The sequence below is a fragment of the Micrasema longulum genome, unplaced genomic scaffold, assembly GCF_059751315.1.
Source record: "Micrasema longulum isolate JH-2025_06_02 unplaced genomic scaffold, ASM5975131v1 h1tg000995l, whole genome shotgun sequence".
Classification (NCBI taxonomy): domain Eukaryota; kingdom Metazoa; phylum Arthropoda; class Insecta; order Trichoptera; family Brachycentridae; genus Micrasema; species Micrasema longulum.
Window position 1 is genome coordinate 251,932 of NW_028278183.1, and position 24,685 is coordinate 276,616.

Genomic DNA, 24,685 nt, shown 5'->3' on the forward strand with positions numbered 1-24,685 from the left:
CATGAATACATAATAAATATAATAATATAAATATAAATAATATAAAATCTAGTTTCATACGGGAATACAATATTTAGTATATATTTTTAATTTTATGGGATATAATTTAATTTTTCAATGAGACTACATAATTGTATTATTTTAAATATTGATTACAACAGTAGATTCTTTAAACATATTTATGATGGAACTCTTTTAATAACCGTATTTGGTGGTAATTCTTGATCTTCCCCTATTTCGTCTTCGTTCTCTGATTCACCCTCAGACACATCAGTTAAGCATTCCACGTCTCTCTCAGATACTTGTAAGAAATCACGTGGTTCACCTAGAGCAAAGCAACTTGTTAAATACGCATAATTTTCTTTAAAATAAAACATTTATCTCCCATAGTAGTATTGTATGACCATGGGCAAACAAAGGGGTGTTAGAAGACCACAAAAAAGACTGGTCGTCGGCATTGCCTCGATACCTGATAGAACGTGGATGATAAAAGCGGGTGATAGAAAGGAGTGGAAACATTTGGAAGAGACCGGTATTCAGCAGTGGAGAGAACAAGGTTGAAGAAGAAGTAGCATTGTCTTTGTTTCAATTTTGTCAGAAATTGATTCATATTATTTTGTTAGATAGCTTTGTGTTTTTAATACTACGTGCATTTACATGCTTTGGTAAATAAATTTATCAGAAAATATTTGCATATTTTATCATGGCATAATTAATTTGTTTTTTAATTGAAATGTTCTTACTATTAAGTAAATAAATCTATTATTCTAGGCAAATAATACAATAAGTAATAAATAAAAATGTAATACAAATAATACAATAAGTAATAAATAAAAATGTAATACATCATTTTTAGCAAGATTAAATCAATACTATTTCAAGTAGTGTATTGAAAGAAAATCTACTAAGTGCTATATTTTTTTTTTGTATTTTAATTTAGGCAATCAATTGATTTTTAGAGAAAATTTACTAATACAGGTAATAATTGTACGATACTTTCATCTTTGATATTTGTACCTAATGATGCCTAGGATAATATCGACCGTATTCAGGACAAAGGCTTCAAACCACAATTCTGGAAAAAGCGGTTTCATTATCTGTAATATGTTTAAAATCAAAAATATTTGAACTGAAAACTTAAATCTTTTTGTCAGAATGTTCACAATTGTTCAAAGACGCTCACAATTGATTAAAAACAAATTTGAAATTATAAAGCCACTTTTTCCAGAATTGTGATTTGAAGCCTTTGTCCTGAACACGGTTGTTACAAGCAAAGCTACTTGTAACATCTTGATAACTCCTAACTCCTATCATCTTTATAGATGATCAGTTTTATGCTTTAGTTAAAAATCCAGGGAAGTATATGATTGATTCATTACAAAAAGTTCTTCGACGCGCTAACATCTACGACTTGTGGCGGTCATAGAACCTAGTTTAGTGTTATTAATTTTGTAATTATTTTGGAACGATACACTGTGAAAGTTAGATGACTTTGATAATTTTGTTATATATTTCAAAGAACATAGTTAGAATACCAATAGTTCAAATTACTAAATTTACATTGGCCCAGGATCGGGATAAATGGAGGATTATTGTATTCCTAGTGCCTGACATCCCATTAGACCAAGACACTCAGCATCGAGCAAGATGATAAGGAAGAAATAGACATTAGTCACTATGAGACTTACGTTCTTGATGGGTGGTATTTCCGCTAAAGTCAGGTAAGTGCGGGGGAACCGGAGTTATAGGCCGGCTTCCTCCTTCATCAGAACTGCCTCCACTCATTTCTTCCTCATCACAATCCTCAATCTGAAACATATCAAATAGAATTAGTCATTTCACAATTGCAAAAACTACACTTCATTTCCAATATGTTTATTTTTTGGGTGATACCAACACACATGTTGGATTTGTTCCGACGTTTCGGCTACCATTGCAGGAGCCATCTTCAGGGTAAACAGTCGAACTGCCGAAACGTTGGAACAAATCCAACACACACGGTGTTACCCAAAAAATAATCATATAGATAACCGTGACCGTGAAAACCTTCGCACCTATTTACGCTTCATTTGGCTGAATTTATATTATTTTAATATCCATTAATGTTTGGTTCATAATATTTAAAAGTAACTCGTAAAAGTAATTAGTGTAATTATTCCACGGCAATGGTGACGTTTGTTTCCTGGAAACCGGAAATCTATCACAACACTCTATCATTGGTTTATTTAGAAGAACTTGTCATGTCATTTAAAGTAGTTAATTTTTTTTATACATTTTCTAGGTTGCCGTACAATCAAATTTTCTACTTTGAACCGTGTGTAAAAAAACATTTTTTATGTCCTATATCCCGTAGCACCGAACTTCTTCATTGTTTAAACAAAGACACTAAAATTTTGTTTGAACACACAAAAATGAGCCACTTTGTTGTTTCGTGGTAGTTAGCCTCAAAATTTGTGATCTGTCTGTAATGTTTTATTTAAAATAGGGCCAATACATTAGAAAAATTGATCTTTTTCTTTTTCAATAATTATTGATAAATTATGAGAATATTAATTTACGTATGATATTGAACAAATATTGACAAAAAATATTTACATGAATCTCAAACGATTGCTGCTTTTTACGGAACTCTGTGAGGGAACTACTTGGCTTATTATTGTCATCTTCGGGGAACCTCTTGTTGCCACTCGGAGATGGAGTTGCTTTGATTACTCCGCCATCAGTGATTTGGAATCCCACTTCCAGTTTAAGTGGATTTTGACCAGAGCGATCATTTCCCATAGATCTCCTTCGAAGACCGCAAGAATTATTGCTAGAAGCATTCTCCATTTTGGACAGAATTTTGATTATTTTGAATTATGAACTTCTGAATCTAGAAAATAATTAAACAGGATAAATCAGTTTAATAAAATAATTATAACAACAACAACAACAACAAACCATCACGCCGTTTCCCCGTAGGGATAGGCAGAGAGGATAGAACGCCATAACACTCTATCTTGGCATACAGACCTCGCTTCCTCTACATTCATACATCTTCTTATGCACGCACGCCGATTATTCCTACTTTTGACATGTCCATCTTTAAGTATTTGATGGACTTGATCGTGCCATGTCTTTGCTTCTTTTATTTGGAATACTATGAATGGTTTAAGGTGTAGGTACATACTTTACTATCTCTGGCATTACAATCCGTTAAGGATCCAGATCCTTATCCTTACGCTAGCTGCGTTCAAAAATATCTTTCTTTCTTAAATTGTTCTTTACAAAGTGTTGTTTTTTTCGTGGATTTGGTATTTAGGATTAAAGGAATGTGAACAAAATTCGTTATCCGCCTGAACAAAAATAAATTGGGTAGTAGGTACTAAATAGCTAGATGTTAAGTAACAATGAAAACCCGTAGGATCGATGCTGCAATCTGGTTTGATATAAAAATGGCCTCGTCAAACCAAATATTGTGCTATTAGAAGTTTATTTACAGTACTTTAAAACAGCGAAGCAGATTGACAGTAAGTTATTATTGTTTCCTTATTTATTATTTATTTCAAAAAACCAATTAGGGCTATATAAAAAATACCATAAGGTCTAGTCATGTTATGTCTCGTCTGAAAAGTGAAATCATCATGTGCTTTTTCAGATTGATTTTAAATTTGTCTCCAGCATAACTTTTCAAGTGGTAAGGTAAATCATTGTTGTGTTTAAGTCTAGAATGCTGCGGATTCCGTGAACGGCCAGACGTTCGAATACATTTATACTCCAGGAACTGGACATAGGCGAGAGACTAACATCCATGTGCGAGAAAAGAATCCTGCAGTTCTTTGGGCATATTTCCAGTGGGAACTCTGATATTTTGGAGAAAACTATTCTCCTGGGAAGTGTCGAAGGGACAAGGTCGCGTGGAGGTCAACCGACAAGATGGAGCGGCATATTCACTGAATTATCAGAATCATCACTGACAAATGCCTATAGAAGAGCACAAGACCGTTCCAGATGGAGGGAGACTGTTTACAGACGAGCTATGCCTGGAGTCAGGCGTAATCACCATCGATTGAAGAGATAGTATTTTTTACTGTCCTACATTTGTCTATGCTTTTTTAATATGGTAGTGTTTTTGTTTTCTAATGTTATATTTATGTATATCAGCATTTTTGGTTAATGTTATTTCATTGTCTCATATGTACTCAGTGCAATTTTGTATATAATTTTTATCATCTCAATTTTCGTCAAGTATTTTATGTCAAACTGGTGTGTTTTTTCATACAGTTCAATCGTAGGGTCAGGTAGGGTAATTTGTATGTTAATTTAATAATTTTACTTTGTTGTCTTTAAGTCTTTATTATTTATTTACTTATTTGACAAATTGAAGTCAGCATTACTTTACGGGCTGTTTAACTCATTACGTAATGCAGACTGTAATAATAAGTTAGAAGTTGATGAATAGAAAGCAGATAGCTGCTGTGTATCGTTACCGGTTACCCGGAAGATGATCATGTAGCTCAATTTGCTTTTAACATAAGCTTCGTACATGATGTTTTTTTCCTTTTTTGGTATGAGGTTTTTAATTGTAATAATATATTTATATTTTAATAAAAATATTTTATAATAAATTTCTCATTAATATTTAATGCATACTAAAATTCAATGTGCACAAGTTACTTTATTTATATGGTTAAAATTTAGTATAACTTACGGTTGAACTGGTCTTGTTCCTAGTTTGAGGAGAAGTAATTACAGAAGTAAATAAGACTGAAGCAGTGCGTCATATAATTCCAGATAATGTGTTGAGTTTCCACAAAAGTACTACGTTGAATCACCTACCAATGAAGCCATACAAAAGCTTGAATTCTCTGCCAGGGATGAGGATTTCAAACATTGTTTTTATACAATTTTTACAATAAACTAAGTTATGAAAAATCAATGAAATAAAATATCCCTTAACTTAAAAAAAAAAAAATCTGGGAGTTTGAAAAAATATTCATTCGGGTATACAAAAATTGAGATCGAGTTTGGCTTGGCTTATAAAAACATTTTTACTCTTAAATTAATTTCGATGATTTCGGTTAGCATTATTTTTAACATTCCTTAATTAAGCCTTCAGTTTTGGATTTGCTAATAAAAATTATAATGAAACCATCATCATAATTCCCATTTCCGCACTCAGTGGTATATAGGGCACTGCACTGGCAAACCAAATGCAGCTTATTTCGATCTGTTACATGAAGGTAAGATGGTCAGTCTTACGCTTCGGGTGCTAGTCCAGGACAATGAAACACTGCAGTTAAAAAAACCATTCAAAACTATTTTTCACATCCACCCTGTCAGGAATCGAACCTGGGACCTCAGGAATGGTAGGTGAACAAATTAACCACTACACAAGGAGGTGGACTTATCTCTTTTCGAAATATAATGAAATTTACACAAAATTATACAAATAATTTCTACGACATTTACAAAATATTTTATGCCCTCTCATTCAAAACTTTTTTTCTAAGCTACAAATCCATTGGAACAAAATTTGCAAACACCATTTTGCATTTTTCATTTGTATTTTGATTATTGGTTTCCTTCGAAATTAAGAACACGGTAACAGAAAACTGGATAGAAAATCATTGCTGTAATTTAAAATTATTCAACAAAATAATCTGACAACCCTGGTTTAATCAAATTGGATTATATCTTAATGGTATTGAAATTCCTCCTTTAAACTTCTTTTGTATGCTCTCTTAGACATTTCATTATGTAGGCCAATGTATGTATAATCATTTATAATATACACATAATTAAAGATAGGTAATAATATTAATTTAAATTTAAAACTTAATAATTAACGCTTTACACATTTGACTGAACACAATTATTTGTAAATAATTATTAACATTTTATATATCTCTTAAAGTTATAGTCTTTTACTTATATTTTTATAAATAATCATTTTGTTCCTTTTGAATATCATTTCAATAATGATATTTCAATCACTTTCAAATTACTATTTTACAAAACATTTCTTTTTTTTAATTATTATTATTTATTTATTTATTTACAGATTTATTCAGTCCATTCAACAATGGCAAACACATTTCCTTATAATGATAATTCAAGTTCAATCTTAATTAATTTAGTTTTGCAATCTTATTATCGTTATTCTTACTATTTATTATATTCTGTTCAACTCATATTTTCTTACAATAATTATATATCATTACACCTCGTATTTATCAAACGTTTGAATCACTTCAGTCGATAAAGATATTAGTTCAGCTCTGTTCTTCTGAAAAAAGACAATAAATCAACATTTTATTGAATCACAAACCATATTATCATAAAATTCTGCATTTAATCACCCTTTGAAGCTCGCCTTCAGTAGCTTTCGTATTAGACTTGTAAAATCTCCTTATAAACGGAGCTAAAACTGCTGTGTTAACAGTTTTTAAATCCACCGGTTGCCAACACAAGCTGACAACAAAAGCAACAGTCATCGATATCACTGATCCTAATAATGTGTACCAGAGGTATGACAAACGGTACAGCATAAATATCTCACTGAAAAGAAAAAAAATAAAATGTTAAAAAATCAGAAACAAATCACCATCATTCCCCATTCCGCACCTAATGGTACATAGGGCACTGCATTGCATTGGCACCAACTGCAGCGTACCTAGATCATTTTTGTTACATGAAGGTAAGACGCTTCCGGTGCCAGTCCAGGGGCTGCGATTATGAACGGCCATCTTCATCGGTATATACTGAGACGGTATAAACGTTCATTATTTATCATCATCACTATTCCCTTTCCGCACCTAATGGTGCATAGGGCACTGCATTGGTACATCAATCGCAGCGTATCTTGATCATTTTTGTTACACGAAGGCAAGATGATCAGTCTTACCCTTCAGATATCAGTCCAGAGACTGTGAAATATTCCATTGTAAGACACCCTTTGAATAAATATTTCATATCAACCATGCCGGGAATTGAACCCGAGACCTCTTGCATGGTAGGCAAACGCGCTGACCTACACCACGAGGCTGGTATAAACTGAAATCGATATTGATGCAAGAAAGTGTGTATATTTGTAAGAAAATTCAAAGTATTTTCGTCGGTAACCTATAATTGAGCATATTTAGAGAAAAAAAGTAAGCATATTCTACTTTTCATACAGAAAACTTAATTTTACTTTGTAGATAAAATTGAAGATAAATTTCTAATTCCTTTATCTAGCATGATTTTATTACTTACTCAGTATGTTGTATGTCTGTGATATTACTTTGACCCAACACATGGAGTTTGCTTGGTGAAAAAACATATTGACAATTATCTGTGCTGACGGGTTTTTCTGGAAAGGTCAAATCCCCTCTCGCTATCGCTGCTTGGGCGCTAAAACACACCCAAGCCATAGCTATCAATCCCGTTATACCGCCAATCAACGCTCCCTTTAAAAATACAAATTTTAAACCAGCTCATAAAAAATAATAATTTCAATTAGGCATGTACAAAAATTCTACGTAATGTAAAATACAACAGTTCAAACTAGCAGCATATTATATCGACGTCTATTTTATTAGTCAGATAATAAAAAAAGAGGTTTTTTTTATGTTTACCTATAAAAAAATTTGCTCTACAAATAGTCAAAATTAACTTTATTCAAAAAATTGCAATATGCCAAACGAATTCTAACGATGAAAATTTTTTATTGTAATATTGCTTGTATCAATAGTATTTTGAGTATGTCAAAATGTTTTTAGACAAGGTTGGATTCCACTCCCCAGGTTAAAATTTATTGTAACAAAGAGGAAAAACACTTTTGAGAGGTGAAGCTCTGTTATTTTATTAGTTAAAAGACGATTAAACTAAGTCAAAACATTTTTTTTTCAATTTTTACATATGGCATTATTAGCGCTACAATCTTTTAAAGTTTTGTATTTCTGAAATAACTCCGCGTGTGACGTCAGAGGTTCTTTTCCGCTTATTCTCATTCAGTTCTTCCCATTGGTCCATCCATGGCAAGCAAACCGGAAATCTTTCACAGCTCTCATATTGTTGATTCATATGAACCAGTGACGTCAATCAAAGTAGTCCGTATTTATTAAAATGTTTTTTTTTTTTTTTTTCGTACGTTTTTAGGAAACTTTGCCGTACAATTTAATGCTCTAATTTTACCGCGCGCAAGAAAACATTTATTGTATACAATTTCCCGTAGGGCTGAAGTTCCTCATACGAATGTGATCCTAATAGTGAACAAAGCGTGTAACAGAACTCTTTATCAAGAAAAGAAGAAATAGGGTGGTATTTAACCTCTTGGCGAATTTATAAAGAATCGCCTTATAAACTGAAATATATATATTCATAAATAAATATTTTTAATGTACAACAGTAACAAAATAAATATTTTAAAAAACAATTTGTGATGTTTTATTAAATATCCCTCGACTTTCGAACATTCATCATTTGCATACATTTTCAAGAACGAATTATGTGCGGAAGTAGAGGGCCTACTGTTCAATTTCTTTAAACTAGCATTAATAAAAAAACATAAAAGTTCATTTAATAAACACAATGTTGCATAAAAAATATTATCACCCGTATTTGAAAATGTTGTATTTTGAAATGTGATTGTTTGAAACTGTTGTATTTTTGTTTTACTATAATGTGTATGCTGAAATTTGTTAAATTACAACAAAGTTTTTGCTACACACTGTATTGTACGAGTAATAATAATTTTACTAGGTAATAAACACCTTTGAATGAACTCTTGGCAACAGTAAACCCATTGCAAATATTCCTAAAGAAGCTCCATTCGTAACTGCGTTTAAGCTCATTGTGAGCTGTAAAACTGTTCCAAGTTTTTCTACCACGAACACCAAACCTAAAAAAATATTCAAAAATATAAAAAATATTGTATTTCATCAAATATACACTAATGCTTAAATCCAATCGATTTTCTTTGACGATCGTCAAATGTATGTGGCAAGTTGCTACCAAATACGATTATTTGTAAGGTATAAGCAGGCAGCCTTTGCTGACGCCCTCATATCACGTACACTGCTTTCGCCTGTGATCTTCCTTAAAAATAAACATCCAAACGGTTTTTGAATAGAATTTTTGAATATTGACCGAAACGAAATGGACAACTAGACTTGGAAATCTATTTCAGTCAGAAACTACCCTGCTGGAAAGGAAGTTTCTCCTCAGAATTATAATTAACTAGAGAAGCCTTTTAGCTCTATTGCATAGAACAAAAGCGTTCCAAATTTTGGATTTGGTTTAACATCAAATGTGTAACGGACGGTTTCGGTTTGCACTTAAAATTCTCGACCCGAGTACCTACGGTCATTGTATTGCTGTAATCTGTAACCAACTTCGTGATTAATCATCATATAATTGTTTTTTCCTTATGGGCGACTCTTGTTACTTCTCTAAGGTGGGGATAGAGCTTTCAGTTATGACCCCGTAAATTGGTATTTGAGATTTTATTTGATACATAATTATTTAAAAAAAAAAAGAAATATTAGCGCTCTTATAATTTGCCCAAAATTTTCAATCTTAAAAGTTTCTATCAACTCCCATTTTTTCCGTCGTTCTTTCAATGATGTAAGTCATAGTGCTTTTAATTTACCGCGGTAAGGCATTTTTAAAAGTAATTTTGGGGTTTTCGTAGCACATCTTTGGACTTTTCCCAATAGCTCGATGTAGGGAACTTGTATCTCCATTCCAATAAATACGTCTTGTATATTTTGAGGAAAAGGAATATGTTCGATCCTTGAATATCGTCACGTGACGGCAACATGCATCGAGTACGTTTGTAGGCATATGAACGGCAGAATATCTCGATTGTAACATGAAGGAAAGATGTTGTAAGATGCCAGTATAACTATGAAATGTTACATTGCAAATTTACCCTTAAATATTTCATCTCGGGAAATCGAACCCGAGACCTTTTGCATAGTAAGCAAACACCCTGACACTAAGATCTTTAATATAGTCTAGATACATTGAATATCCTCCGTTGCTATTCTGAACCGCTCTTGCGGCCGTAGAAAACACTTTTACCTCGTGTATTTACATACAAAATTTTCTACGGCCGCTAGAGCGTTTGGAATATCACCCCAGTAGCTAAATCCCAAATAACTATCGACGTGCTTAAAAACATGTTAAGCATTTGAGCGATCACAATGAACAATAATGAACATGCTTAAGTCATCGCAGTCATAAGTCATCGCGTGTGCAATCTCTAAGTCAACGCTCGTGTCGGTTTGTTTTTTGTTTTCCCCGTAAATAAATACAGTTCACTGGCGAAAAATTGGCATTTACTTTATTACATTATACTTTACATTAAAAAAGTTAAAATTAAATTACAATTACTATGGCGACTGCTTTTCTTGACATTTGGCTATATAAATAAAAAGCATGGTAATAATAAATAAAAATAGCAGTTTTGGAATATTTTCCAATTTACACCGGTGAAACTCAAATAAGTGATTGCGCAGCAAGATTATACGAATACGTCACGTATTTAAAGTATTTAGTTCTCACGATTCAGCCGAATATGAACATTTTGGGGTTATTTTAAACTGTGCGGAAACGTGGTGGAAAATTATAATGTAGTTGAGGTGGAGCGGCGAGTACTCGAGTCCGTTTCACTGCAAGAGGAATTTAATATTTTAACGATAACTTAATGAATATTAACAATGTATTAATAAAATATATTACAACTACATACCCAGGCATATCACTCCAAGAATTAGTACAACAGTCTTGATTAAAACATTGGTGTGTTTTTCGGAAAGCGTTTTCTTTGAAAATGGTTTATAAAAGTCTTCCAAAACAACAGCTGCCATTGAGTTGAGGCCAGTAGAAAGGGAGCTATAAAAATGAAAGAAATGTGTTTTTTGAATATTTTTAATCAATTATATTATTATTGTTATATTAATTTTGAGCGAGCAGCTTAAAGCTGATATGTTTAAATGTATTTTAATGAAAGTTATCTGTTGGCGCACTTTGACTTTTCCGAAACAAATCTAGTCCATTTTTAAACCCATTGGGACTACAGACTACAGATCAGCTATTGTGGAGCTTAATCCAACTATCAACAACCCTATAGCTCAGGAAATGCTTCCGTGGATTTAGATTGAATCTCGTTTTCTCCAGCCTGAGACTGTAGCCTCGAAGACCTTGATATGCCTTTAAAAGCATAAAATATAATATGCAAAGAAATTTTACTAAAAACGTGTGTTATAGGACGCGTCCTATAATATCATCATAATTAAAAACTAAATAAATAATAAAAATTTTAAACTACTTCATATTTAGCCAGTAATTAAAGCGTAGGCTTTGTAAAAGGGGCTTCTAGCTCGATTCGCTGTAAAGAAATATCTGTTTTAAACCTTAAAGCTGCACTGAAAACGCCAGCTACAAATAGTCCTGGTAATCCGGGAAGTTCGCCCAATACGTCCATCACATACAGTGGTAACAGCTGGTCTTTGGCCCTCGCTAACTGAGTAGTTAGAGGATCGCACGTGTGATATGTCGCGTATATTAACATTCCACAGTAACTGCATACAAACAACAATGATGTAACTCCTATAATGAACAGCAGTACGGCTCTGAAACCAACAACGAATGAGACATGTCAATTAGTCAATGAAATATATTTAAAGAATTTTGCAGAAATTTACATATTCAAAAACAAATAATAGGTCCGCTTAGTTTTTTATTGGTTTGGCCAGTTAGATAAAACGAACCAGCCAACACGCTGTTTCTCCGTAGGGTTAGGCAGAGAGGATAGAATGCCATATCACTCTGTTTTTGCATACAGACTTTTGCACGCACTCCAATTATTCTACTTAACTGTCTTGACAGCCCTACTTCAAGTATTTGTTGGACTTGATCGTGCCGTGTATTTCTCGGTCTTCCTCGTTTTCTGCATTCATAAACATTCGCATCGTAGATCCTTTTAACCGTTCCTTTGCTGTCCATTCATTCTACATGTCCAAACCAACGCACCACCCCTTTCTTGATTCTGACGATAATGCTTGTCTAAGCCCTACATAGTTCACGGATCTCGACATTTGTGCACTTATCATACATCGTTTTACCACATATTGCCCGAGAGATCGCATTTCGACAGCATTAAACCTACTTTCATAATTATTTTTCCCATTCTATACTTGGCTCCCATTTATAAGGGTTGGCACTAAAACTACATTGTGAACTGCTAGTTTTGCCTCCTGCGAAAAACATTTGTTTGATTTCAGTGCACCGTTCACCCTATTCTCGGCACTCACCTTCCTTTCAATATCTTTCTCGGTCTTTCCATCCCTAGTAAACATACTTCTCAGATACACAAATTCTTTAACCTAATTTGGAATATCTCCGTTTACACTGATCTCACATTTAGTTATACTTTGACCGTGTTCAAAAACCATTACTTTCGATTTATCAATCTTCAGAAGCAAACGCTTTTCTTGCGCACATCGTAGACCAATTATTGCAGAACCTCTTTGCTGCCAGCAAGAAGCACGGCATCATCAACACACAAAATACAGTTAACAGTTGTATGACTAATTTTTGTTTCCAGTTATCAATGTATACGTCGAACAACCATGGTGACATTACATGTCCCCATTTGACTCCTTTAAGAATATCAAATCACGATGAGAATGACCCATTGAACCTCACACATATTGTGCTATCCTTAAACAGTGACGCAATAGCCCGTGTCAGGTTACCATTTACTCCATACTCCGATAAAACCTTCTACACATTTTCTCTTTGCTTTTTACAGATTGACAAATGTGCAGAAAAGCTATTGGTGTTTGGTCAGAAATTTTTCTGTCATATTTTGCAGAGCAAATATTTGATCAATACGACGGTGTCTTGAAAGCGATAAAACTAGTTATTGGTCTACAAAACAAAACGAACTTAAGTTTAAATCTCTCATTTAATTAGTACATTAAATTATTTGTAGATTTACAATCCCGAAAAATTCAAACGGCTATCCGGCTGTCCATACTATTTTAAATTGACTAAAATAAGCATCCATAAAAAATACCTCGATTGGTTTCAATCAAGAGTGCCCTGAATGAATTAAAGGAGATAATATGAACTTCACAATATTGCCAGTTAGAGAGCCGCTGAAGACAGGAATGAATGGAGAAGGAGATTCAAATCAATCTCAGAGAGTTAAACCAGAAGAAGAAGAAATAAAAACGATCGTTTTTTACACTCTTACCTCTGAGCTGAAGCTAGATTTGGCAAAGACATGTAACGTTGCACCATCGTCTGGCTTACGGCATTTGCCACTAGCCAATAAAAACATCCACCAAAAACCAAAGCCCACACTGTATGCCTTGATAGTGGATCTAGATCCCAACTGAAAATATAGTTTTGTAAATAAATTAATAACGTTATCCTAAAACAGTTATTTTTGTATCTTAAAGGAAGCGATTGATGAAAATCCGAATTGATGGAATTAATTACTAAGCATTAAAATTTTGTACGATGAAAGTCTGTTCAATGAGGAAGTTGAGCGTTTTTGAAAAATAATTTTATTTTTTAATAGACTATCAAACTAAGCCAAAAATTGTATTTTTACGGAGCGTATTTTTATCGCTATGAATTTTATACGTGTTGTAATTTTGAAATTACTTTGTCCGTAACATTACGAGTTCTCATCGGTAAGTTGTCTTGACTTTTAAAAGTAGAACCTCGTAGTTGTCAAAATATACTAAACGTTGAACAAAATAGCTTACCGAAAACCAGAAATCTATCACAACACATGCCAACGCTATCGTTGATTGGTGGTTGACCAATACTTTGCAATTTTTTTCATGCATTTTCGAGAAACTTCGCCGTACAATTGAATGCTTTAATTATTACCGCGTGTAAGAAAACATTTTTTATATTCAATATTCCGTAGCACTGAACTACCTCATTAATTAAAATTAAAAATCAATCAAAACCTAAATGAAATAATTCAAAGGAATCTTTATTTACGCACGCGCATTTTGACTTTGAATTTGAAATCATTCCCAAATTGATACCAAATTATTTTACTACGAAAATGAAATATACGAGTATGTCAATATTTTTTTCCTCAACAAATATAATCAAAACAAATTGTAGAGTACTGGATTATTGAAATTGTTAGGTGTTACACCTTTTAGTTGTCGGATCAGTAAGAACTATTTAATATTTATTTAATACCTACTTACTTGGGTCCTTCGATCCTTCCACTTTCAATATTTCTATCCCAAACAACAGACAATCCTCCAATATCGATGGTTCCTTTAAAAGCGACAACTAAAATCGCTCCAAACATCACAATCGTCTGAATAACGTCAGTCCATACGACGGCTTGAAGACCGCCCTGAAAATAAAGGATCAAGTTATGACTCGAAAATGACAGTTTAACTAATAATAATAATTCCATATTTTTTAATAATTTTGTACCTACCACACATGTATAGAATATACACACAATGCATACAACGGGTGTTATAATGTGGACATTAATTCCTGTTACTGAAAAAAAAAATCGAATGTAAATTTTTATTTTGTAATTTAAAAGACAGATTTTGATTTGAAAATTCATTCTAATCCACTAAATGGATTAGGTGCTATGTACTTATGTTTATATTCGACATTATTAAAATGTTTTAATTATGAAAAAGCCTCTTAGATTTATATTATGTATTTAATTACATATTCGATTTATAAAATAATTCGTGTCTGTTGGCTTTCCAAGAATATAAAATTTAAACAAACAATTAAAAAAAAAAAAAAAAATTATTCATAAATTTCATAAAGTGTACATGTTTTTGTAAAATTCTAAACATATCTACTTTTACGCATCTAGTAAATGTTATCACTGTAAGTCTCCAAAAAAAGAGACTAGGTCTTGTGCTTAGAGAGTGACTTACACTGTTTTAGTTGTTTATTAATAAGAGTTTATATAATTTTAAATACGAGTAGGTACATGAAAAGAAAAATAAAAAGATAAGATATGTAAAGAAAAAACATAAAACAATAATACATTCATACTAATTAAAATTTAATGTTGTTTTTACACGAGTTAAAAAAAATCTTTAGATTAACTTTAAATTTATTTATTGATATATTATTTTTAATAGTTTTTGGTTCATTAGGAAGATTATTATAATTTAAATAAACATTTCTTTACAATCGTATTTGTATTTTAGACATATCAATGCCAGTAAAAAAAGGCATTTTAATGAATCGAATTCTATTTTAGACAAAGTTTCTGCTATTTATAATTATATATTACTATTTTGTTTTCTAACTTTTTATGTTTTAGTGTCCTTTCAATCAATACTATAATTGTGTAGATATGCAAACTTACCTTGATTAAATGCTAAGGCAGGAACGTATATAACAATGGGTAGCCAAGTTATCTAAAATAATGTAAATGCTTTAAACATAATAATTAATGAATAAAAAAGATAAACAAAATTTACCTTAGTTTGTGCATTAAATATTTATTTTACAATACATTTCTTTGAAATTGGCGTTTTTGATAATTTGGTAAAAAAATGTGTTTATGATGGACAGTGAAATCACTCCCTCTACGTACCCGAAAGCCGTTAAAGACTGAGTGTATCAGTTTCAACTTGGGTTTTGTCAAAAATCGAGCTGCTTTTTAAAATTTGTATTTCACAAACCCAAATTAAAATTTAATTTCTGTTGCCTTCATTGCCCCTTTTACTCTGAGTGAATGAAATTTTATAAAATGCTTATTTAGAATATTGTCATTTATCCTCATGACCAAATTGCAATGGGGGAATTTCAGTGCCTATTTAATTTATTGATAGACTATTAAACATTACAACTATTAAACAAGTCAATTTAATTTTTTATTTTTTTTGTATCGTATTACCGGCGCTATGATTTTTTAAAGTTTTGTATTTTTGAAATTACTTCGTGTGTAACGTCTCAAGTTCTCTTTCCCTTATTCTTGGTGGGTTCTGCTTATTGGTCAGTTGATTTATCTATTACAACTCTCTTGTCATTGGTTGATTTGGAAGAACTATTGACGTCATGCAAAGTAGTTAGATTTTATTAAAACCAATTTTTTTCTCATACATTTTCAAGAAACTTTTACGTCCAAAATTATGCTCTTATTTTTACTGCGCCTAGGAAAACATTTTTTGTATCCAATATCCCGTAGGGCCGTACTTCCACGGCACGGTAGCAAAAATTGTATTTATTTATCCAATTACAAAAATCCATTAGAACTATTTATTTATATACACGCTCAATGGGCATTTTTAATGACATATTTACACGCAGAAAATTATTATAAAGAAAAGTAAAAAGACACAATGGTATTTAGTAGACTTTGTGGGAGTGGGAGCGAGAGAGATGTGTTTATAATTGAATTTTATTCAGTGATCGTTTGAAAGAAGACAACTTGTTATCAAATAAATCAAAACTGGTATGTTTGTTGGCAGACCTAAGAATTCTGGGCATAGCAGAAATCATTAAAAAATAAGAATTGACTAACATAAAGGACATCAAGACAAGATCTGGACTATTTAATATAAATTTAACAAGATCAATTTGAATTATTACTATTATTACCAACGCCCTGGATACAAGTCACTAAAACAATGAATCTATAATCATGCAATTATAACAACTTATTTCAGGGTGTGCACAAAGTAAAAATAATTCATAAAAACATGTTATTGTTAGGTAAAAACTTACAAGACTTATCGTGAAGAGAACTGATCCAAAAAGCCGCATTGTTTTATTGAACCGTCTTTCTAAATACTGTGAAAAAAATATAAGAGTTTAACAGGTCATAAATAATGTAAAATGCCATTATCTTGGATACTTCATACAACAAAAAACAATACGCGCTCAATACACCTTAACAAACAACCAACAAAATATTTTAATACATTAATTTATGATTAAGTTATTGTCGAGAAAACGCATACATTTTAAAACATGAATGTTAATAAAACATACTAGTATAATTATTATTCACACCTAATTTAGGAAGTGCAACTAAAAAAAGATAACGTGATCAGTTTTACGTTTAAGAGAAAATACTTTCTGAATTTTCTTAATACAAACGTATTCTTGTATTTTCTCGCTGGAATATGGCACAAGAGCAGTAATTTTTTACACAAACTAGATATTTACCATTAGCGTATTTCTATCTTTATCGTTTTTCTTTGATAAATTGTTTCCTATAGGAGCTAGGACCATCCAAAAACCCATTTTTATGAGCTTTTGCGCCCATTTTTATCTGCCGTCTTCGGACGTACGGCATACAAATATAATAAATAATTGTGAAAAATGGAATAAGTAGCGACTCGTAAAAATTCATTTTGATATTCTTTCTCAAAATAGTCAGTCTGAGGTACAGTTGTCTTTTTCGCACAATATAGGGGGGGGGGTCATCAGTCCGGTCTTGGGCTTCCATTCGAGACTTGAGACTCTCGAAATTTCGAGAATCTCGAGAAATTTTCAATATTGAAACTCTCGAGATGGTAGTATCGAAATTTCTAGACCAGCAGTACGATTCCGAACGCTCTCGAGGGGGTGAAGAACACATTGATATCAAGTAATTTTTATACTTTTTTTTTTAAAGAGTGAGAATATCATTCAAAATAATAATGAAAATGAAGGTAGAATTTTACAATCTCAGGCTACACTAATACCCGTATTCAGAGACAAAACTTAAGGCGAGGAAAGTACATTCTAATCTCATATGCAGAGAATAACCCGAAGGTTAAGACAATAGAATGTACTTTCCTCACCTTAGGTTTTGTCTCTGCATACGAGTATAAGAATTTAAAGCAAAAACACACTCGCCAGATCAAAACGGAAAAAATTCTTATGTATGAAGCCTATATTAAATTTATAATATGTTATATGTAACCACTATGGGAACAGGAAACCAAAATGTCATAGACAGACTACAACGACACCAAAATAAAATATTGAAGCTAGTATATGACCTCCTTTATCTAACGCCAACTGAAGAAATCTTTTAAAAAACTAAGCAATTAAATATGAATGAACGTTTTCAATTAGAATCTTTCAAATTTATTCATAAGTTAGCCACTGATATTATTGTAGACAAAGAACTAAAACTTGTGGTGCGGCATTTTATATTCCAACTTTTCAATTAAGTAGACTTTTCATATTGCCTTCCGATTCCTCAGTTTTTACTGCCGAGTGCATTGCACTAAAAGAGGCTTTAATGGAAGTTATACACCTTGAGATTCCTATGTCAATAATATTTACTGATTCCCTAAGTCTGATCAAAAAGTTAAAATCTGGAATTTATGGTAGTAATGATGGACTAATTTGTGAAATGAAATATCTTATATTTTTTGCGTTCGAGAGAAATTTCAAGGTGACCTTATGTTGGATTCCTTCGCATATCGGAATTTCTGGAAATGAAAGAGTTGATCACCTAGCGAAGGAAGCATCCCTCACTCCTTTAGTCGTCCTACTGATGATTGTGTACCAACTATAATTAATAAAATCAGATCTGAGTGGAAAATTTTCTGGCAGAATTCCTCGACTGGGTTGTTTTATAAGAGTATTCGATGCTCCATCCCCATTACACCATGGTTTGAAATCGAAAAGCAATCAAAATTGAACATCTCTTTAATATCAAGAATGAGAATAGGACATTGTCTCGTTGCCTCGCATTTATCGAGAATAGGTGTCTTTACTTCGGCAATGTGTCTTTGTGAAAATGATGATGAGACATTAGATCATCTGTTCGCTACAAAAGAAGCGAATTCCTTCAAAATATTTGTGAAGAATATAATACGTTCCCTCTTAACGTAAAATTTTTACTCGCCCAGAATGATTTGGAAACTTATTTACTTCTGACTAAATTCTTAAGGACAAATAATAAAAATATTTGAATTTGTTGAATATTATTTGCAAAATTTAAAAAATAAGTATAATTGAATGTCCCTTTTTACTTTTGGCCCAAAATTTCATGTTATGTTTACGTTTAATTTAGACGGTAATAATATTTTATTGTCACATAACTCTTTCATACTGATTTTAACTACCTCACATTATATTATATTTTTTCGTGGGTATGGGTTTTTTTTGTCGTTCACTGAAGAGTATATTCTTTAAATTTCTTATTCTTGTTTCTAAGAGCCAAAATCACTCGCAAACGAGTGGAGGCGTATAAAAAAAAAAGAAGAACTCAAACTTGAAAAACATTGTAATAAACATGGACATAATACAATAATATCAGGAAAATCGAGACTTATAAATCAGGGACTGAAATTATACAATAAACTACCAGACAAAACAAAACAAAAGACTCAGACGAAAACTTTTCAAAAGGCGTAAAAAATATAATTATCAACAAGAGAGTATAAATAAAAAATGATATATTGTTTTTGTAAAATGAATGTAATAATCTGTGAGGGTTAATAAATAAATTTCAAAACACAAAAAAAAGCCATTTTTTCATTAGACTGAGGCTGGGTCAGTGTGGTAATGTGGCAGTGTGGCACTGCTCGAATGTTTGCAAAAGCTGCACATATTTCATCTTAGTTCTGTCTGGGGCATTCAGTTTCAGTGCTGCAGAGCAGCGTTTATTACAATTTGTTACCCACTAAGTCTAAAGACTTCTCGGTGGGACACATTGTTTTTTTACATTCTTTTATTTATATTATACATATTTATTTATTTTTGTTTAACAGACTCTACAGAATATATATTTAGAATATATTTCATCAGTTCTTTTTTTATCAATTTAAGATCTTTCATGTTAATGATGGTTTGACGGAGATCATTGAACAACCTTGGAATAACGCAATTTATTATCCGTTCTCCGAAGTAATTTGTAATTCGGGGAACGACCGGGGAACCCTTAGTTTTTCTAGTGTTGTGAGTGTGGAAAACTCTTTTTTTATATTCCGGATCAACAAAGTGATCTACTATCAATTTGCAGTCACAAAGTTGTTTTACCGCATGATGGCTGTTGATTGCTAGCCGACATCACCCTTAACTAGTTGGGCTATTGTGATTTAGAGATATACATATAATAGATAGTCCGTTGGTATGTTTTCTATTCACATTAATACAAAGTTTCATTGAATGTATGCATTGGTGTGGTTTATTTAATAAATGCACTATTTTTTCATAAGAAGTATCGTTAATATCGAATAGTCTCGAAGTTTCGAATAGTCTCAAAATTTCGAAACTTGGTGTCCGAGTCTCGTCTCGTCAGAAACTCAAATTTGTGTTGAGACTGGAATCCCTAGTCCGAAAACAGTGAAACATTTCCGCGTAAACCCGCTTTAAAAACCAATATTTCATGACGACTTTACAGGAATACAACCTGGGACCTCGAGCATTACAAGCAACCACAATTTTAGTCCTCTTGCCTAGTTAAAAAGCTTTTAAATCTTTTTTCAACAAAGAAAAAGTATCAGAAGGAAAAAGTTACTAGTGGAATTTAATAAAAATATATGAATAAATTATGTTGTATACTCGTACATAAAACCTCCAAAATACAAAAAAAGATTTTTCCTTGGTCTCCAAACTTTTAAATTGCGATTTCTCAAAATGAGGGTTTAGGTTAGTGGTTTTTGCCAAAACGGCGGCGATGTTTTATTCATTTTTAATTTATTTGGTCATTATATAATTTCAGGTGAATTCAGTTCTGTAGCAGACACCAGAAACTGAATTCTTCATTTAAAAAAAATCATAGTTTTAGCTCTTACTTCATACGAGGATGTGACTTTGAGATCATGGAACACTGGTAAGAAGACGTAAGCCAGGATAAAGGCCATTAGTATAACACCTCCTATGATGTACATGTACTGCATACCATAAACATACACTTCTGTGGGAGTTCCGAGGAGAGATATACCTGAAATAAAACTGCAAAACATAATTTAAGTAATTTATTTTTATTTTTATATCGACTCGGCATTCTCTTTGATGGTAAATTATTCAAAAATAAAAACTTTGTTATTAGTGTTGGGAAAATATTTTTGAGAAGAGTATATAGAAGGCTAGGCATTTACAGGGATAATGACACGTTATTATTATTAATGCTGGTAATGTTTTCTTATTTCATTTCATTTTACACTGTATTGCGAAGTTGCGAAATATATTAATTATTCAGTTTTTAAGAAGGATTATTCGAATTCCTTATTTTCGTATTTTTGGGTTTATTCAGAATTCGAAAATTTTCAGTATTTTGAAATTAGAAAGCCTAATATTAAAATATTAAAATATTGAAATACTGAAATAATAAATAAATTTACACGTACCCTAATAATCCAATAAATTCTTCATCTTTGTTTAGATATTGGTCTCTTTAGAAGATATACTAATAGGGTTAAAATTCGAGTATCAGTATACAAAGATTTGAACATACTCGTAAATACTCAAAATATTCCAATTATAGGTTTTCAAAATTTACCGAAGATTTTTAATGCTTAATTTTTAACAATAAAATATATGGTATTGGCTAAATTGTTACGTTTCAAACGTTTTCTTTAGAAGCCCAAAACATCATCTTAGAACCTACCGTTCAAAGCTATCTACGATACATGTAAAAAAAAAGATTTTAGAATACATGTTTTAAATGTTCTTACGGCAAAAATGTGTCAAATTGTTTGGATTCTAAACAAAGATTTATTCACACCAAAGACAAAAGTATTCACCTGGCTACCAGAGACACGGAAACTGGAAACACTTTCATGTTCCTTCCTCCCATAAGGTAATCATCGGCATCTTGTTTCTTCATGAACCCCCAGTACACTCCGATCCCCGAGCACATAACCAGCATTAAAACAAACACTAGGTAATCTGGCCATCCAAAATGGCGCATTGACATCCCCAACTCGTCGACATTTAAAAAGCTTTTATTTTGCTCCTCCATTTTTAAAAAGATTCAGTTCAGATACGCCGACAAAGCGTCAAACTATGTTTTAATTCATGGTGCTAATATAATTAAATAATCAATGCGACGAATCTTTACTTTGTATATTTTGTTGTCCTAGGCAAGAACCGAACTCGAGTTAGTACTGATTTCAATTGAGCAAGGATCAAATTGTCCTAGTGCGATATTTCTTAACCTGTTCACGTGATAAGTCTATGTGTATTCAATGCCTAAATCAAAACGGTTATCCATTTGATGTACGATACGAAACGTACATAGATATAATAAATTGATTACGTGGGTAACTTGACTGAATGTTGTATATAGCATGGTCACTTGAGAGTTTATTATATATAATATATGTTTGTACGAGTAGGTTGCCTAGCGTAGGTAGGTAAAAAAGACAAGATTTGAAAATGGGGCATTAACAAATATTTATAAAAAACTAATATTTATGTTCTTCTCAGAGTAATAATGCGCCATTACTGCGGTGTTCTCACAATTTACACCAGTATTTTATTTGGGAGAAATTTTCTGTTAGGGTTTGAAAACGGGAAACGGGAGGTTCGAACTTTGGATCTTTTACACTACCACGGGACTAAAACCGGTATCCGTATTTATGGAAGTAGATACAGTGAATGACTTTTTTTCAATTTACATTAATATCCTGTAAATATTTTTAAGAAACAATAAAAAAAGAATTTTTCGTTTTACGTTATTAACTTCAATTTATTCAAATAATGTATTACTTTGGTCCAATGATAGTCTATATATAAGTTATATTATAAGTTATAAATTTGTGTCAATATTTAATGTTTTATTTTTATAGCAGAAAAGTTCTTTTAAATAATTACGAATATAAAAATAATCACGTAATCATCAATAATTTTTTATTTTTATTTATGTTTATTATACCAAATTGCAATTGAGTTTTTTTTATGCTTTAAATAACAAATCACGTTGATTAGTCAAAACGAAATAGTCAATCGCTTGTCATACCTACTTTCATTTGTAAAAAGACTCCCGCGAACCGCATGTCGCATGTCCTTTGAAATTTAAACAATTTCCTCAATTAGTTCTGTCTCCTGTGCGGACTAAAATAGTTCAACCTCGTTGCGAATGACCATTGTAATTTTCTTATTTAATAAGGTCGACCATACTCAGTGTAGCTGCCTATATGGATGATGTCTGTATTTATATTGTCGGTCGACATGATATTATTTACTAGCTGCATGGGTAATGTTATGTAATACAAATCTCAGAACCTATCTTATATTTGCGTCTGCTCCTATTTTAAAATTTTATTTTTATATTAACGTTAACTGTAAATATATATTTTTTCTCTTTTGGGCTGTGAATGTTTTTACATTTCTTCAATATTATTTTTATTTATGGGAAACATATTTGATAACCGTATTTGCCGCAACAAATCGGTTTCTTAGAACAGGCATTTGCCCATTTAGCTTGCACAATTAGGTCTACTAATATTTCTGGCTTGCCTACCCTTCATATACTGAGCCTACTCCCAGTACTATCAAAATTCGTAAGAGTGTTTTATGTGCCATTTTGTAAAATATGACATGTATGTATAAATCAATAAATAATAATGTACTTTTTCCTACTCTTTCGCTTTTAAAAATATTTCGTCCGTTCTCCATTTTCCTTTCAAAACAACATGTAAAGAACCTTCAACACAAGTAGTTCCAGAAAATACGAGTGTATAGATTCTGAGACCTATGTGGTATGGATTATTGAATAACTGTGTTGGTCACCGACAGCGTACCTACGCAAAGGTACATATTGTTTGTACAATTCGACCACCACACATGTACTTACAATAGACACATAATTTGATAGAATCAGAGGTGGTTTTGATCAGATCTGGTATTTATTTTCAAGAATTGGACACCCAAAAAAAATTTTCAATGGGTCGGCGTAAAAAAGCTTTAAGATATTCTATAATGCATCATTTTTGTTATCTTCAACGATCAAAGAATTTGTGAAAAATGTGAAATCGTTTTTGATAAATACATTGTAATATATGCTAATAGTCACACAGAATTTGAGCATAGTTTAGTGAAGACAATCATGATAATGTAATTGATATACTAAGTTTATTTTGTCTTCATATTAAACGCGTGTTACGACGTGTTTGCTGAATTTTCCATGAAAAAATAATGTGTAAAATTGTACATGAAATTATTAAGGATCATTTATTTATTTATTTAAACATTTTATCATATTTACATTTTTTGTGAAAAACTTTGCCCAGCTAACAAGGGCACATACCTCGTTCCAAGCTAGGCGATTCCATTTTAATACACAATTATAATTTATAAGTTAATTTATTTTAAACAAAGAACACATAAAAAAAAATTAAGTATGCACATATTCATATACATACATAAACAAATACATATACCTATGCGCATACACATACATACATACATAAAATATACACAATTTACTCAATATAGGCGAAACTGCGATTGCTATTTGTTTTTTATATTTTATTTTCACCATCCAGTAAGAATCTCTAATCCGCAGCATGCATCAACCTCTCTGACTCCTTACGACCAATGTCACGAAATAGTGAGGTCAACAGTTTTTTCAACTTGACAACACTCTCGCTTTTCCATAATTCTGGCAAAAAATAATAAACCTTCTTGCCAACGTAATAGTATTGCCTCGATGCCAGAACAGTGTTGACCCCTTTTGGTATTAAAAATTTCAAAAGTAATGATAGTTATATTTCAATTTCAATAAAAACGTCTTAAA

General features: G+C 31.9%; 2 protein-coding genes across 3 annotated transcripts; both read right to left on the minus strand.

Moving 5' to 3' along the window:
- Positions 1–54: 54 nt before the first annotated feature.
- On the minus strand, positions 55–4,797 carry LOC148277685 (uncharacterized). The gene is made up of 4 exons (XM_088232559.1): positions 4,691–4,797; positions 2,596–2,872; positions 1,689–1,809; positions 55–325 (listed from the first exon to the last, which is right to left on the minus strand). Exons 2-4 carry the CDS (start codon positions 2,827–2,829, stop codon positions 180–182), a joined length of 501 nt encoding a protein of 166 aa, XP_088088685.1. The 5' UTR covers positions 2,830–2,872; positions 4,691–4,797; the 3' UTR covers positions 55–179.
- Positions 4,762–22,219, minus strand: LOC148277686 (sodium-coupled monocarboxylate transporter 1-like). Of its 2 annotated transcripts, XM_088232551.1 has the most exons (14): positions 21,690–22,219; positions 20,739–20,898; positions 16,723–16,788; positions 15,359–15,410; positions 14,453–14,520; positions 14,211–14,365; positions 13,229–13,369; positions 11,382–11,600; positions 10,718–10,860; positions 8,736–8,863; positions 7,237–7,430; positions 6,342–6,540; positions 6,185–6,268; positions 4,762–4,814 (listed from the first exon to the last, which is right to left on the minus strand). In XM_088232551.1, exons 1-13 carry the CDS (start codon positions 21,905–21,907, stop codon positions 6,200–6,202), a joined length of 1,812 nt encoding a protein of 603 aa, XP_088088677.1. In that variant the 5' UTR covers positions 21,908–22,219; the 3' UTR covers positions 4,762–4,814; positions 6,185–6,199. The 2 variants fall into 2 exon arrangements, with proteins under 2 accessions (XP_088088677.1, XP_088088678.1); XM_088232552.1 differs by lacking the exon at positions 4,762–4,814 and having other exon boundaries at positions 6,005–6,268.
- Between the last annotated feature and the right edge of the window lie 2,466 nt (positions 22,220–24,685).